Here is a 17,537-nt window from a genome sequence, read left to right on the forward strand (position 1 = left end):
TCGCGCAACAAAGTGATGTCTGCTATTGGTAAGGAATGGACGAGGCATGGAAAAGGCGGGCGGCCGGGACAGGAAATGGGCTGAGCTCCTTCAGCTCTTCGCCTGAGAAACACAGCTGCCCCTTCTGTCCTGGGGCCACGCCAAGCTTGGACTCCTCCGCCGCTTTCAGGGGTGACGTGAGTGCGTGCGTGCGTGAGTGTGTGTGAGCGTGTGTGTGTGTGTGTGTGTGTGCTGAAGCGGGAGAAACAGGAGCGCTGCTGTTCTATCCAATCCCTATAGCCCCCACCCGCCCCTCATCGTCCCACTAATACACATTCAGACTATGAGCTTGTTTCGGAACGTCGATGACCAAATCAGCTTTGCGCTGGAGACTAGAATGCCTCCATTCTTAGGTTAAAGCTGGCATTGGTGGGAACTGTACACTATGTGGACCAAAGTAGGCAGAGAAATGTTGCCTTTACCTATTGGGCAAGACGCTGGCATAGGTTTTAGCACGTCTGCCTAACAATTCATCGCATCTGGATCCAAGACTCTGTGGCCTGCCATAGACCCTTCCAGTGTGACGTCACGTTGAAGTGACGGTGGGGGTCAGGGCGTCAACGCGAGCGAATTAGAAAACAATCGGTGTGAGCTAGAAAATAGGTCAAACAGTTGATAAATCAGCGACCAACGCTATGGTGAACTTGTGCCTAATGGCTCAAAGAGAGATTAGATCACTCTTTCGGTTGCCGGCAGTGATTCTAAACCCCGCGAAAGACAGTGAGGAGTAAAAGACGAGGTGGCTAGCGTGAAACTACGACGCAACTTTTTTTTTTTTTTTTGTCGCTCGCGGGTTCAAACGACTCGTTTCAATGATTCTTGATGGCGTCAAAGTCCTCCCATGTGTAGGCGCTCTTCTTCACAATGGGATCATTTAAAATATTGTGATAAGTTACGTTGTGGCTTGCTTTGACTCGGCCGATGGTGAAAGTAGATACGGATCTTTCCCTCCAACCAATTCCAGCTTTGCCAATACCGGCGAAGAACGGCTGGTTCTAGTGTGTCGCAGTAATTATTATAACTATGGACGTTTTTTTTTGTACATTTGTCATGTTTAGACGAATCACTCACCGAAAACGATGCTCCCTCAGTGTCTCTCTATGGATTGTTTGGCCCCCAAGAGGGTGAGTGGTCGCTAAGCATTCTGGGTAAAGTGAGATCAGCCGGAAGGGTCTATTAACTGGCAAAAAGTAGACATAAACACCTCTCAATCATCCATCCATCCATTTTGTTAACCGCTTGCTCCTCACAAGGGTCGCGGGGGTGCTGGAGCCTATTCCAGCTGGCTTTGGACAGTAGGCGGGGTACACCCTCAACTGGTTGCCAGCCAATCGCAGACCTCTCAATCAATGTATTGATGTTGATTATTCTGGTCACATTCTTTAAAATATATTTTTAGCAGTTTCGTAGTTCTGACATCAATCCATTCATTTTCTATTGCCTTCGTCCTCAGAGTGGCGAATAACTGTGACCTATGCCACCTGAATTCAAGCGAGATGCGGTGTGCATCCTCGTAGGTCACAAAATGATACGTTCATGACATTGTCCAACATGACTGAAAGCTGGATATAAGTGAATAAAATGACTAATTGGTGGCACATGGGTGTCAAACTCAAGATCTTAGATCAAGCCCTGTGTGTAATATTACGTGGCTTGTGAAAGCTGTTTCGGCTTTTCAGGAGCATGTACACTGAGGCTGCACAGACAGTTTATTGTTAACATTATCTTTTAATTCATGCTATTATCATACACAGTATTATTCTGTCGGATTCGTTGTGTGGCAGGCGTAACTGCACACACTCTAGCCACATGCTATGTGTGTAAACAAACAATGTGGCTCAGCTAGCTAGCGGGCGTCATGGTTTCATTTTAAATGTTATTAAATCTGTTCCTATTTACACAAAAGTGAAGCACATGTTTTATTTTCGCATGTGGTTCCCCTGCTGGACCGAATGTGAACCGAACCGTGACCCTTAATAAAGTCATACAACACCCGCCGTAGCGATGCATCACCAGGTGAAGTCAGCGGGTGCGTGCTAACGACCGGCGGGCCGTGAACTAGCTCGGACCGCCGTGTTTGCCTCCAGTTTGTTTTGAGGCGTGGGAGGGAGTGTTTACCGCAAGTGGAGTGAGGAATGCCGGGTCGGGAGTGCGGCGTGTACAGAAGGAACGTCGTGGCCGTATCGATCCACGCACCGACATCAAAGCGCGGTAAATATTTGCGCAGTGACACACGGGATGCAGCAACATCGAGAAAGTACCGCCGGGTGTGTGCGTGCGTGTCTGTTCCAAGCTAATTCAAAAACAACAAGTGGTGTATGAAGTACTTTAACTTTGTTTCTGTCAACTGCGGTTGAGCTCTTTGACTGAGATCTTGGACTGGAAAAAAACAAGGACTGCAGTGTTTGATGTTGTCGGCTACAAGGTTGTTCATAGTGAACGTGCGTCTTTTACCAGCCTAAAAACTACTGGATCAAAAATAATCTCCATCTAATCTGAGAAAATAAAAATAATTAAGGTGAAGTTTAACAAAGCGAGGAGAACAAGTTTTAATCGCATTAATAACTTAAAGCACATATCAGAGTCTGTACTTTTTTGTTTACTTATATTTAAGAACAGGAGTTGAGTAATACTTTTACCAGAAGTGTCTGCACTTCTTCTGAAATATAATGTGATTACTTTTGCCACCTCTGAAACCAACATAGGACACTTGAAAGGAAACAGGCCTGCACACAGTTCTGCCATTTTTGGCAACATGTGTTCATTCCACTTCCTGCCCGGGCCGACGTCCAGCCACAGAGCTCCTGTGAGCGGGTCCCACCTGGCACAACTGTCCGTCGTCGTGACTCAGTTGGCGGGTGAGTGTCTCGCTCGGAGACGAGCTAGCCTGCCAAAAACGGCGCCGGCGGAGGAGCTTTTGGCGGGGTGGCGTTGGGGGAGGGGCTGGAAATGGTGGTTCAGATTTGTTTACGAATTGGATTTCAAAATAAGAACGGATATGTGCGTGATGGTAGGCCTATGAATGAAGCATAATTTTCGTACCGACCACTAAGTTTTAGGAGCTGACACTAAATAACATTGAGCAAATAAACATGCGCTACCCTTGGCGGCTAATGCTAGCAGCTAATATAAACTAGCTATTCATGTCTTGGCGTTCCTTTATGCCAAACAACACAAACAGACAATATCAACAACAGTCACACAAGATCCATATTTGTTCTAAAAAAAAGTTTGACACTACCTATTAATCACAAGTCTGAAGCACAAGGCAGTCTAGCAAATCAAACAAAAGGGACTCCGAAGTCTCAACAACGATCACGGATGATCCAAATGAGTCTTTTGTTCTACTAATAGTTTGGTGATACTAGCTGAGAGTCCAATGAATCAGGATCGTCTTTATTGGCCAAAACACAGAAAGAATCCGTCCCTGGCAGTTGAAACACTAACACATATAAATATATATACAAGACCTAAATGAATGGGAACTAAAACAGGAAGTAGAAAACTTACAAAATAAAAGAAGTAGAAGTCACTGTTCCATGCTTTACCAACACATACAACAGCACCTTTTAAACCCAAGTGACAAGCATATTAGCTAGCCAACAGGTGGCTAGCATGAGAATTAGCTAACTGCAGTCTAAATCTTCATGTGGTATAGGCTACTTGCTCCTTGTCAAATGGCACAAACAAATGAACAAAAGCACGACACTGGTCCGAGATTAGCGGATTAGTTCATTGGGGCACAAAAAGTTGGTCAATAAATCCTACGAGCACAATCAGGAAGCCAAAAACTAGCAGAAAATGTTTAAACGCACACAAACTGAAACACATTACACCAACTAGCAAGTCATCAGCTAGCACGAAAAGATAACATAGCACCTCCGCTCAGTGTCCTCAAATGGCAGAAACGGATAGACTGAAAATGATCAACACCAGGTACATATAAAAGTCTGTTGTTAACCAAAATAATGGCCTATAAGAGGGAGACCTATTGAGATAAGTGGGAAAAACAGTGTAGTAGATGTCACGTGTCGGAAAAAACACAAAAAAAAGCAAAAAAACGTGTGATAGGCCTGTAGTTTGATCCTGGATGAAATTTGGCGACATGTGACTTTTCATGAAAACTTAACACTTACAGACAGTCTATACTTAACGTGGTTAACCTCACTGGTCACGGGCCAATCCTGAGGCACATACAGACAACTTCACACTCACATTCACAACCACAGCTAATTTAGTATTCAATGAAGCTAACGTGCATCTTTGGGAATGGCAGAGCAAACCAACATGAGCATTGGGATAACACGCAAACTCCACACAGGAAGGCCGGAGCTGAGATTCGAACCTTCAGCCTCAGAAATGTTAATCATTATTACACCGTTCTGTCACGTCTACTTCACATAACAAAAAACAAAACAAAAATCTTAATCAAAAGTGTGGTGTCACTACGCCAGACGCAATCGCTCCATCCCCTCCGCGAGTAAACCGAGTAGACAATGTGCGGTAGCCCCCCTGTGAGTAGGCGCGGGAGGCCCCACCGCCACCCCCGCCGCCGCTGTGAATGGCACGCTGCTTTTCCCACACTTTTGCGCCGTCTACGGCGAGCCCCTCGGCGGAGGCCGAGTGCCCCCCTCGTCGGGCCGCCACAATGACGCGGTCCCTGAAGATAAAGAAGCGCAAAAGAGACGTCTGCCTCTGTGATGCTGAGGCCGACTGTGAATCAGCGCTTCCAGACCACCAGACCAGTACTAGCCTGTGTGCCATTTCGTAACGGGACGCACAGAGACACCGAGCTAAAAATGTTTTGCTGAGCAACAGTCTGCAACAAATTTTGATTTGAAAATCAAGCGCATTCGCTTGTGCATCTGTACTGGGTTGACACAGGGTGGAAAATTTCCAGTACATTTCTTCAAGTAGGTTTCTGGTCATTTCCAAATGCACAAACCTTTCAAGCAAATGATGGAAATTAAATGAGAATTAATGATGTAAAGAAAAGGCATCATCCATCCATATTTAAGCATAATTATATCCACATTTTATTTTATCATGAGCAGATATACACAACTCTCCTTGCCCACATGACGGCATTACAGTAGCATACCATACATAGCATACTAAGATAGCCAAAGTTTGCTCGTACCTCAAATTTTGGCAATGCAAAAATACATAAATGAATCAAATAAAAAAAATAGATTAGCCAAGGAACCACTAGTAGCTTGAAACATTTGTAAGTTTGTGCGTTTGTAAATAAATGAGTCGACTTCCACCTTACTCGCATTAAATCTTGTCAGCAGTAATTCAATATATATTTTCCAGACTTTATCTACATTCTAGAGCCAAACTCCCTTTTTGTAAATTCCAATTAATTCTCTTGGAGCATGTCCATCTTTGAAAATTCACACGTGAACGTGCTAATCTTGCTCATATGATACGTGAGATGGTAACAAAAACTTAGCGCACAAGCTAGCAGATATAGCAATAAAAAACAACAACACATGTTTAGAGTTTTTCTTCAAAAACTGTGACTGCCAATTGATGAGACAGAAGAAGAGCCTCCGACTTCAAAGAAAACAAAGCTGCATTGAAATGACAATATCAGTCGTCCTGCTTTAAAAAAAAGAAAAAAAAAAAAGGAAAAAAAAAAGAAAGAAAGCCCATTTTGCATGATATGCGTCACAATTATTGCAACCAACCAACCAACCAATCAACCTGATGGTGAGTCGTAGTTTTAACTTTTATTTGTTTTTATGTCAGCTTTGCGTGAAAACGGTCATTGGTACAAAAAGGGTTGGGGGCCGCTGCTGTAAATGATCCACCGTGTCTAATCGTAATGGAGTGTGCACTGTGGTAACCTCTTCTCAACACACCAGAGACGTGTCAAGCACAACTGGACTATTTTATGAATGTTGTTGACGCCACCGCAAAGTGATACCGATATGACCTCAGTGAGATTCGCAATGCCCAATGATATCACAGCAGGAACCCCCTAATGATGGATTTACAGAACCCACTATGACACAAAATGGCAGAGGTAGCACTAGCTAACGTTAAATTACTACAATGTTCTTTTGCAACTCTGCCTGTCACAACTGAATATTCAACAATCATGATGTCATTTTAAGGGAGTCTGAGGAGGAGCCTTATTGGACAGTCCAAAAAAAATGGACATGGTATTTGCAAAACTGGTCCGTGTGTTGCAATTGACACTTCAATTTAAATTTCAACTAATCTTTTTCAAACACACAGGGACTTTTTCTGTCTATTTGACACAAAATGGCAGCAGTAGCGATGTGAGACTGGTAGCCTGCATCGCTTCAAAAAAAATAAAAAAAAATAAATGTTTTTTTACAGACCCACAAAGCAAATTCAAAGATTCAGAAGATAACTGCTGAAAACTACGACTGAAAACTGATGTATGTCATACTGAATTCATCTTCCCTAGATGCCACAATTTAAAGAGGCCAATTTATTTATTTAAATTCTCATTTGAAGAAGTGAGAGCCGTCTGTCAGCCGAGTGAAGCTGAAGCCTGTTAGCTCGTAAGTTAGCTAGTGGCTAGCGCTTCCCGTTGCAAAAAAAGGCACCGGACGCTTGTAACTCATTCAAGCCCAAAAACGTGTAAAAACGTTTTTAATACTTTGTCATTCATGGCCAAATACGTGTTTACACGTTTGTTTGTTTTTTGTTTGTTTGTTTTTTGTGGGATGTGTAGGCATTAGGAAGACACGAGCTAGACCAAGTTGCATCCATTTTTCAGTGGTTTCACACATTTGGCAGACAAACAAGTTTGAAAGCGCATTCAACCCGAAGCGGCCAAGGGAGCATCATCAACACGATTCTTTAGCCCGTCACTTTGCAAGTGATCTTCAACATTTTGGTCATTGTTATGATCCGATTATATTACAAAACCCTATTGATTTTTCCCCCCTTCTCGATGACGAATCCAATTCAAGACGTTGGAGCTGCTGCTGGGGTTCAAAGTTCATGTCGATGCATGCAGCTTTATGACTCACTCCTCATACTCGGCGGGTGTGAGGCAACGCGGTGGGAACGGCAGAGTGAATGAAGACTGGACTTACAACAACAACACGGGGTAACATAACAATAACGTATCACAGCAATCTCTGCTGCTCGCCGATTGGATGATCACAGAGGTGGGTTCGCATATTGGATTCCCACACTTTCGATTCGCAGTCACCCCTCAGCCATTTGGGAGAATGTCACGACTCATGACTTTGTCAAATTTGAAGATGGAGGGAGCATTTTGTGTCCTGTAATTTCCCGGCAATCAGTCTAGGGCATGGTTGCTCATTATGTCGATCGCGATCTACCGGTAGATCGCGGACGTAGTAGTGGTCGACCGCGGCGTGACATTAAAAAATATCAGCCTAACATTCATCCTATCACTTGATTGATGTAACTGAGTTTGACATTCGGGTGACCAATCAAGCGCAAACAACGGCGCTAAGTGCAGCAGAACTTACGATGTCAGCCTATCATCAATCCCGTTACTTGATTGACATACAGGGCAACCAGTCAGATGACAACTGAACTGTGACCTTTTGGGTCACCGCGCATGCGCAAACAACGGCGCTAAGCTAGTCAGCGAATTACCTCTGATTTTAGGCCATCGCTAAAGCTTTTGGTCATCAAAATTAATGAGGGAGTGCGACCAAGTAAAAAGACAAAAACATATCACTTTCATACGGAATGCGAGGAGGACTTTTTTTTTTTCTCGCGATGTCATTTTCAAAGTGCGTTTGCCTCATCTGCCAGTCTAAAGAAGGGAAATGTGGAGCGGCGTTTTCGGACTGTTCATGGAAAAATACGACACCGACTTCCCGCCGAAAAGCGAGCTAAGAGAAAGGTGAAGGAACTCAAATCCTGACAGCAGTCATTTTTCACACAACATACTTCAAAAAAGCACCGAATCATCGTTACTCGCTTACTCACAGAGGGAAAGTACCGCAACATGAGGAAATGTGCTATCTCCTTGACTGCATTATTCGGCTCCACCTATTTATGTGAGTCAGCCTTTTCCTACATGAAGCTCATTAAGTCCAAATACCGTTCCACCATGACTGATTTTGAAAGTGTGCTTGAGGCTGGCCGTCACAAGCTACTATGCATCACTTACAAAAAAAAAAAGTTAATAGTTAATTATAATGTGTTTTTGTGAATATTGGCTCACTCGGTTATGCAAGGTACATCAACATACATTGTACTTACAAAGAATCCTCAATACATTTGACAATAATTAGATGTTTTGCATTTTTGTGGTGGGTAGATCATTTTGACTTGGTCATTTTGTAAGTAGCTCGCATGCCTAAAAAGTGAGCTGGGATAGACTTCGATTACCAGCCACTCTAATGTGGAAAAGCGCTATAGAAAATGGATGGATGAGTTGCCTTTTTGGACAGTGATACATTGGAATCTCATTTTTGTATAATTTGATTTTATTCCCCCCCCCGCATATAAAGAAAATACGTGACTCAGGCACCCGATGCACACTTATGTGAAGCATTCGAAAGTTGTGCATATTTAAAGGTTTCAATGGACAGCAATGTGACTGCATTCCAAAAATGCAAGTTTTCACGAACAACTCCAAAATAATAACCCTCTCGGTCTGCTCGGCAACACTCGGGTAACATCGGTGTCGGACATCCTGTCGAAAGTCAGGCCTTCAAAATAAAAACACACATCTAAATAAACAAAGTTTCACCACACTTTCTTGGGTATCTTATTGAACAGTTGCACTCTGCCGACCAAGATTCATAGATTCGAACACAGAACCTCAAAACGTTTGGACTGGCGTGCTCACCATTTTCTCCACTGCGCCACTACAATCACCAATTTTAAAAAGTTATTTTTCCGTTGAGCGCATCTAGAAATCTCCTTTTTATGTTCAGTCCACAGCGAGCAAGTTTTTTTTTTCTCTTTTTTTTCCCCTACTGGCCTAATCTGATTGACGGGACGCAATCCGACAGCCCCACATTAGTCGGGAGCTTTTGTAAACAGCCAGGTCAAACGGATGAATGGCGAACAGCATGTGTGTGTGCACGCTGCCGAATTCCGCCTCATTAATGACACGGAGGGGTCACCTCGGCGCGTTTCAACTTCCGCCAGGGTCGGGGTGGGACGGCAGATGAATTTCTCGCCATCAATTTATCGCCAGACACCATTCAAGCTAGTCCAAAGGCTGATGCTGGTCACGCCACATCTAAAACAGTCACGGCCAACCCCTCACCCCCCAGTCGTCAGCATCCCATGAAGCCTGAACTCACGGGTTCCTTTTCATCTGCCTTCATTCACTTTGCGTGAATTAGTCGAGACGAGAATCACGTGTTTCCATCGCGCGACGCCAGGACGCGGGCCCCTGTCGAGTCAGCGGACTTTGTAAATCAAAAGGGAGCGGGGAGAAGTCAGATGACTGTCATGGACCACGCTAGCAATGCAACTCAAATGGACGCAGGAGGAATACCAATGAGGAAAATGACAAAACAACCTCAAATGTCAAACACAAGTTACACAACCAAAGGCTTTTTTTTTTATGCTTTTGATTGGCCTCTTTTAACTTTTTTGCATGCACTCGTAAAACTGCTGGGTTACAAGTAACCTAAATTGTGTACAATAACTACTGGGTGAAATAGCTAGCCTAACTCTGAACGGGAACAAGTCATAATATTAAAAGGATAAAGTCAGAGTTTTATGAGAATAAAGCCAAAAGTCACCTTCAAGTTTTTGGGAGAAAAATATTGTGTTTTCACAATTCTAACAAGTGAACGTCAAACTATTTCCGATTTCAAAATAACTCACCCATTTAAAATGTGTCTAAATATTAGGATTAGGCAGTTACGCATTTTCACGGTTTAAAATCATAACAACCCTCTGAGGGTTTTCCTGAAACAAAAATGAAATTGCTACACCTGGGGAAAAAAGTGTGGCACAAGCACCACTAGTGGTACACGGGCTCCCTCTAGAGGTACGTAACAGAATCGCTTAATTAAACGCGCAAAGTAGTACAGTTCAATTGTGTTTAGCTTTTAAGTGCAATCGATTTGCATTTAATCTTTTAGATTGTTTTCAAATATTTACCAGTTTTATTTAACTGCAATACATTTCAATTGAATCAATCAAGTACAGTTTTTTTTTAACTTTCCTATACTGTACAGTATAGGAAAGTGTATGATACTTACTTTTTAATGCTGTATGATAATGTTGATGGTGTTAGTTTGTAGAGCTAAGCATTTTTTCAATTGGTACTTGATGTAAAAAAAAAATTTAAAAAAAAGTTTGGGAAGCACAGTGAAACCCACTTTTCCTCAACTCCATCACACTCAAACAACAACAACAAAAACAACAACATACCTTCCAGCCTGCAGAGCTGTTGCTGTCCCCCTTGTCCTTAAAGTAAGGCACACTTTTCACCATCCAGTCGTAGATCTGCGACAGGGTGAGCCTGTTCTCCGGGGAGCTCTCGATGGCTTTGGTAATGAGGTCCGCGTACGACATATTCCCCCAGGCGTTCCGCCGGGAAGAGCTGCTCTTCCTCTGGGCAGCGGCGGCGGCGGCGGCGGCGGCCGACGACGGCGAGTTGGCAAGCGGGGAAGAGAGCAGAGGCACCTGCTGTTGTTGTTGCTGCTGGGGCTGCGGATGGGGATGCTGCTGGAGCGCGGGGTTGGGGTGATGCTGATGCTGCGGCGGTGGGGTGGGATGCTGGTGGACGCACGTCTCCTGACACTGGAAGTCGGCGCACAGGTCCTCGTTCTCCTCCAGTAGGCTGAGGTTGCTGATGTAGTCGCTGCCGGCGGGCTCCTGCTTGATGGACGGCACCGGCGACGAGGTGTTGGAGTCGCCCGGGTTGACGAACTCCGGTCGGGGCAAGGGCCAAGTGCACGAGCGGGGTCTGGCCAAGGGCTCGAAGTCCGGGTCGATGTCCACCAGGTGTGGCTGCTGCTGCTGCTGCTGCTGCTGGGCCGCTTCCGCCATGGTGGTCGAGATGGTGATGGGAATTAGCCGGCCGGGGTGTTATTATGTCCTCCCCTCGATTGCTGGTGGCAAAACAAAACAAAACAAAAAAAGAAGGGGAAAAAACGAGAGGTAAACAAACGTCCGAGAAACGCCGGAACTCCGCAGAAAGTCAGTCAACTTTAGAAGTTACATCCCAAACAGTTTTTTTTTTAAAAATCAAACCGTGAAAAAGTGTCCAAAAGAACATGGAGGCGTATAAAAAGACAAGCGTGTAAAGTGCGCAGCGTCCTGGCGCAGCCTGTTGACTCTGCGCGCTGTTCAGCATGTGAGCACTTTTACTGGAAGTGGCGTTTGGCACATGGCCACGCCCACCCTTGATTGACAGCCGCAGCGCGCCAATGAATGACATCCGACGACTTTGCACGGGGAGGGGGCAAAAACAAAAAAAGGAAAAGAGGACCTGTTTTCATTTTTTGGCCTAGTAAACATGAGAGGGCACCCAAAGGTTGTTCCCAACAATGAATTCCTGTCATGTTTACATATTTTCGAGGTGGAAACACTGTTCGCGTTTGATAACGTAGATGTAGACCATGTGTTTAGCACCAAGTTCTCATTGTAAGATGCATTTTCCAAATGTGTAGTTGACAACCCCCTAAAAAAAACAACTTCTAGGTCAGTCAGATTTTTGCAATCAATAAACGAATCTAATATATTTAAATGCCGACGTCAAGTGGTCTTCACATTTTTGGACCTGCCGCTGGTCTCGTGATGTTATTCTGCTCTACCATGATGGCTCATCTTGCTTCCAATGACAACCACAAATGCCTTTTAAATGGGCTAGATTTATTCCTTACCATTTATTAAAAAACAACAAAAAAAAGTATGGAATGTTTGCTTATTTTCGACTATTAATAATTTCTCTGTCTTTGTGTGTTTGCCTGCCGAATTCAAATTCATTCATTCACACATCACTCAACCGCCTTCTACAACTTCTGTTCTGCTCTTGACAATTATTTGCAAACATGGACCCTTTATTTATTTTATGTTCACCATTATGGACGGCCAAAGCGCCATGCCATCAGGTTCAATTGCTGGTACTGATAAAAACGCGCGTACTTTAGTCGATGTGCATGCTGTAAAGCAACAAGTCTGTTGGTTCGTCGGTTTACTTGATGATAAAAAAAAAATAGAGGGGAGAAAAAGGAGAAAAGTTCACTGCGAATGACTCTACTGACGTTTAGTGGCGGTAGGCGGTATGACACTCAAACGCACCATCGCTGGCGCTGTTTAGTGTCAAAATAATGTGGACATTTAAAAAAATATATATTATTATTAATACTTCCACTTTTTTATATAAACTCAATATAATGCATATACATTAATGGGTAATTCTTTCTTTCTTTATTTCTGTTCTTCAGTCGGGGGATGTGACTTCCGCCTTCGTATGGTGCGTTTTGTGTCTCTCTTGTTTTTGCGTAAATTTCAGTTTCATCCTGCGTTTGCGCTTTGCATTCATCCGAACAGAACAGACGACTTTCCTAAACTTGCACCGCCAAACAACAACTTCCATGCGAGGGGGGGGGACGTTACTTTTAGTTGTTTGGGAGTGGCCGGGTCTACCAGATATTTCGGATACTCAGAAGGGAGTGAGGTGAGCAGGAAGTGAATGCGTTATACTGAAATTATTGTCTTCAAGGTCGCTGCAAGCTTACTTTGTTTACTTTTTACATTGATGGATAGATGAATAGATGTATCGATTGATGTGTAGATGAATAGTTGTATCGATGGATGTATAGATAGTAGACAGACTGAACGACTGACAGAAGGACATAAAGGACAATTTGCCTATTGCAGGGTTTCCAGCACATGCTGATGCAACATGGCTCCACATCCCATTATCCAGGCTGTCATTGACTTCACAGCAGGAGCAGCAGGCAAGTTCACGTCAAAAAACAGAAATCCCCAAAAGATTTGCATCACGTTTCGATTGACTCATGTTCCCAATGCGTGTACTGGCGGTTCAGCTCGTCGGTTTCCCGCTCTGTGCTGCCCGTCTTGGCAAGGTTGAATGGGAAAAAAAGAATATAATTGTTCATTATGCCGAAGCGCCATTGAGATAATGGCAAGCCAAAGTAATCCAATGACTCAGTACGTTATTGTGCAAGAACTAAAAGAAGCACACCTGTCATATTTCAGGGAATATCGTGAGGTCATGACCTAACAAATATTGCTGTACCTTGACTTATTAGTTTAATTAATGACGTGACCCAGCATGTAATTGAATTTACTGATATAAGAAAGCCAATTTTCACAATTGAAATCTGTTGAAATGCCATTAATACATTTCGGACCATCCTAAAACAGCACTTTTTCTAGTTTTTATAAAAAATATATACAATTACACACAATGTAAGAGAATGTAAATGGGGGGGAAAAGGTTTATAAAGTGTAATTACTTCACATGCAGTCGTATTTGTGTGCTGCTTGTGTGGCTATTAAGGGGTGTGGCCTGTTGCCCACAGCAGCTCCTTGTGAGTGTTCCTACTCATATTGTATTTGTCTGTTTGAATGTTTGTCCCGTTCTCCACTGTGTCTTTACTTGCGCAGATGTGAAGACATTACCTTAATTTCCCTTTTTTTTTTTTTTTTTTCTTCAATCATTTATTTATTTATTTAATTGTTTGTTTACAATCACTTCAGTAGTGGCATGTATGAAAAGCACATAAAAAAAATACAAGCAATGGCTCAAAAAACAAACAAACAAAAACCCAACACTAATAAGTTAGTGCACGCATAAATCAAGGTAACGCTTTATAGTCTTTATGTGTGTGTAAACATATTTTCAAGCAATATCGTCTTAACGTATACACAGCTCCGGTTCCAGTGAAGTTGGGACATTGTGTAAAATGGATGTAAAAATAGAATACAATTATATTTTGTACGTTATAAGAGTGTGGCTTGGTAGTGAAAGAGTACAAGTACTAGACTGGCCTGCCAGCAGTCCAGACCTGTCTGCCATTGAAATGTGGATCATGTTATGAAACACAACAAACGGAGACGTCCAAACTTCATTATTATTGGGCTTTGTATAAAAAAAAAGACTGGATGCTTTTGAAAGCAAACGTTGCATTCCGACGTGACAGGTGGTACAGCTTGCGTACTGAGCGGGCAGCCACTGGACACCACCAAAGTCAAGATGCAGACGTTCCCCACCATGTACCGAGGCTTCACTCACTGCTTCGTGTCCACCTTCAGACAAGTGGGGGTGCGCGGCCTCTACAAGGGCACCACCCCGGCTCTGTTTGCTAACATCAGCGAGAACTCGGTGCTGTTTCTGAGCTACGGGTTCTGCCAGGACATGGTCCGCTCCTTGGCCAGCGTAGACGCCGGCACCGAACTCAGGTGCGGCATGTCCCGTACGCTTGTCAAGTTGGTTCCCGTGTCATTGAATTGCGTTTCTGTGACGAACCAGTGATGTTCAGAAAGCCTTCTCCGGGTCGCTGGCCTCCATCTTCTCGTCCATGGTGCTGTGCCCCTCCGAGCTGGTCAAATGTCGCCTGCAGGCCATGTACGAGATGGAAGCCTCCGGCAAGATCGCCAAAGGACAGAAGAGGTCCGTGTGGTGGATTTGCAAACATTCCAAAGTTGGTCAGTTGACGTCCTTATTGTGTTTTTGCGACTTGCTTAGAGTTTGGGCGGTGATGAAGTCGGTGATGGAGACAAACGGTCCACTGGGGTTCTACCAAGGTCTGACGTCCACCATCGTCAGGGAGTTTCCGGGCTACTTCTGCTTCTTTGGCGGCTATGAACTCAGCCGCTCCACGTTTGCACGCTACATGGGGACGGACAAGGAGGGCATCGGTGGGTCACATTGCAACTAGGGGTAGACCGATTATCGGCCGGGCTGTTTATTAGTACGGGGAGTCCTCGAGTTATGTCAGAGTTCCGTTCCTACGTTAGCGATGTAACCCGAAACTGGACTTAAGTCGAATTTTCCCATTAAAGTCAATATTTACATCAAAATAATTAGCTTAAAAAAAAATCTAAAATACATTAAAATAAAAATATGATGCTGTCCAACTGAAGCCCAAGTCTTTGTCGATGTTTGTTGGTGTCTCTCCTCTCTGTGATCTTTTTATGATGTCTAGCTTGGTTTCCATGCTAATTGCTTTTCTTTTGGCTGGACCAACATTGATAGAAGACGAAGCTTTCTTCTTTGGGGACATGATGTGGACAAAAGAGGGTGAAAAAGCCAAAGATACTCCCACAAGTGCACAAGCGCTAGCACTAGCTAAGGGCTAAATAGCGGATGAGGAGCAAAAATGGAGGATGGGGCCAAAATGGCGGACCGGACGTAACTTTAGTAAAGTCAAAATCCCTTAGGTCGAGTGCGCCTTAACTCGAGGACTCCCGGTAGCGATAATTGATATTTTGACAAATATCAGCATCGTTTTTTTTTTACCAATCTGAAGGCCGATAACGCAGGTATCTCACTGAGTGGTGAATGCTTGCGAATGTAGCGAATTGAGTTTTGTCATCAGGACTTGTAAGATGTTCACAGTTTTTACTTGTCGCAAAGACATTTTGAACATTTTCAGACCATTTTTCACTGTCTGCGAAGATCTTTCGAAACCTTTTGCGATCCCTGACGAAAAACCCAAATTAGCTTCTGTCATGAGCTGGAGTTTGGATCCCAAAGCACAGACACAAATTTTACAATATTTATTCACATTGAGAGGCGTGGAACAAACTTGACTAGACGAGAAACAAAGAGAGTTGCACAGAGGGACACTGATAATAATCTGACAAAGACACACTTCTCAAACAGCTACTACAGACAGTGAATCGATCTGATTGGTTGTGACTAAGCAAAGGATGAAAGATTGACATCACATAGGTCCTGACATCACATAACATCACATAGCGTTTTTCCAGTTGAAACTAGATGATGGTTACATCAGTACCAAACAGACACTTGACCTCACGGTCATGAACCCAAACTTAACAGGTCATAAACTCAAACTTAACCCTGACGTGACCCCAGACATGAGTCAAGACCCAAATATTACCCCTGCATGACCCGAGTCATGACAGCTACATTTGTGAGATACAGGCAACTTTAATATATGGATTTATTTAAATTTACACTTTATAAAAAATTATGCTGAAACTGGGAACACACTACATGTTTTATTTTTAAAAAATAATAATGAAAAAAAAAATATGTTAAAATTTTGGAAAACTATTTACAGCAGAAAAGTTTAGGGGAAAACTGTATTCACTTGCTTTGTTTTTAGTTTAGCTTTAGCTGGAAGCACCCTGAAATTTTTGTTGTAATATTTAACCAACGCTGTTAATTATTTACATGTTTAAAATGAAAAGAAAAAGTATTTTTTCATTTATTTATTTTGTTTTAATTTTGACGCTAATATTTTCTCTTTTACAGCAAATGAATATCGGCTTGGAATATCGGTTATCGGTCTCCTTGATCAGTCTCTCACTAATTGCAACATATGGATTTGAATAGACTTGTTTTTGGTCACTTGCTTCCCAAGCTTAGCAGTCAAACCTTTTTGCAGGCATTCTCCCGCTCATGTTCAGCGGCGGTTTCGGCGGCGCTTGCCTTTGGCTGTTGATCTATCCCATCGACTGCGTGAAGTCCAGGATCCAGGTGCACTCCTTAGCCGGGAGGCAAGAGGGCTTCCTGAAGACCTTCGTGGGGATTTTGCGTAACGAGGGTAAGATTGTAAAAATGAACCTTGATGTCCCATCAGGTTTCTGCAAATGAGGTGTTTTGCGTCTCGCAGGTTTCAGGGCTCTTTACTCGGGCCTGACGCCCACCATGATACGCACCTTCCCGGCCAACGGTGCCCTCTTCTTGGCTTATGAGTTCACGCGAAAGTTCATGATGGAGGCAGTGGGCGTCTGACGTGGACCACCACGACTTTATTATGGACCTTTTCCTCCAATAGAAGTTTTGTAATTATTTTCGGTTCAGGTCTGGGGGATTCAGACCCCGGCGTCTGTTTTTCTACCAACTTCGCAAAATGTGAAAATGTGAAAAATCAACACATATTGTTTGAGTGGGAATTCACAGATGTTTTTTATACTCAGATTTTAAAAGATATTTTTAATGTGTGATGTTTGACAAAGATTTTGAATGAAATCCTGGTTAAAATGCTGGAACTGGTAAAATTCTGATCAGGCACTCGCGGGCTACCACGTTTGTGCTATATCAAAATGATTGATTTGAATTTGGCATTATTTATTATTGTGGTTGTTGCGTGCAGTGGTGTACAATTGTCATTCTGAGGCGAATGAGTGACAAGCTACCTCATTTACGTGTGACCAGTGAGCATATATAATTGATATACTGTGCAATATTTTGACTTTTATGCATAATTGTGCAATATTTTTCAATGCCAATTCGTAATGAAAATCACAAAATAGCAATAAATAATGAAATCAAGTTTTTCAGCTGCTTTTCATTGTGCGAGTCACAATTTTTTTTAAATAAATATAGTACA

General features: G+C 43.2%; 2 protein-coding genes across 2 annotated transcripts in view; one reads left to right on the forward strand and one right to left on the reverse strand.

Moving 5' to 3' along the window:
* The window catches only part of foxo1a (forkhead box O1 a), a 36,243-nt gene extending 24,922 nt beyond the window's left edge, over window positions 1–11,321 (reverse strand). The window contains exon 1 of the mRNA XM_077541407.1: window positions 10,408–11,321. Within this exon, the coding sequence (XP_077397533.1) occupies window positions 10,408–11,028 (621 nt within the window). The 5' untranslated portion in view covers window positions 11,029–11,321. The remainder of the gene's footprint in view (window positions 1–10,407) is intronic.
* A 1,137-nt stretch (window positions 11,322–12,458) lies between these two features.
* On the forward strand, window positions 12,459–17,479 carry slc25a15a (solute carrier family 25 member 15a). The gene is made up of 7 exons (XM_077540998.1): window positions 12,459–12,661; window positions 12,865–12,944; window positions 14,154–14,412; window positions 14,483–14,623; window positions 14,699–14,871; window positions 16,590–16,748; window positions 16,818–17,479. Exons 2-7 carry the CDS (start codon window positions 12,890–12,892, stop codon window positions 16,937–16,939), a joined length of 909 nt encoding a protein of 302 aa, XP_077397124.1. The 5' UTR covers window positions 12,459–12,661; window positions 12,865–12,889; the 3' UTR covers window positions 16,940–17,479.
* Window positions 17,480–17,537: the final 58 nt, after the last annotated feature.

Source organism: Festucalex cinctus, chromosome 13, assembly GCF_051991245.1.
Source record: "Festucalex cinctus isolate MCC-2025b chromosome 13, RoL_Fcin_1.0, whole genome shotgun sequence".
In the NCBI taxonomy this organism is placed as follows: Eukaryota; Metazoa; Chordata; class Actinopteri; order Syngnathiformes; family Syngnathidae; genus Festucalex; species Festucalex cinctus.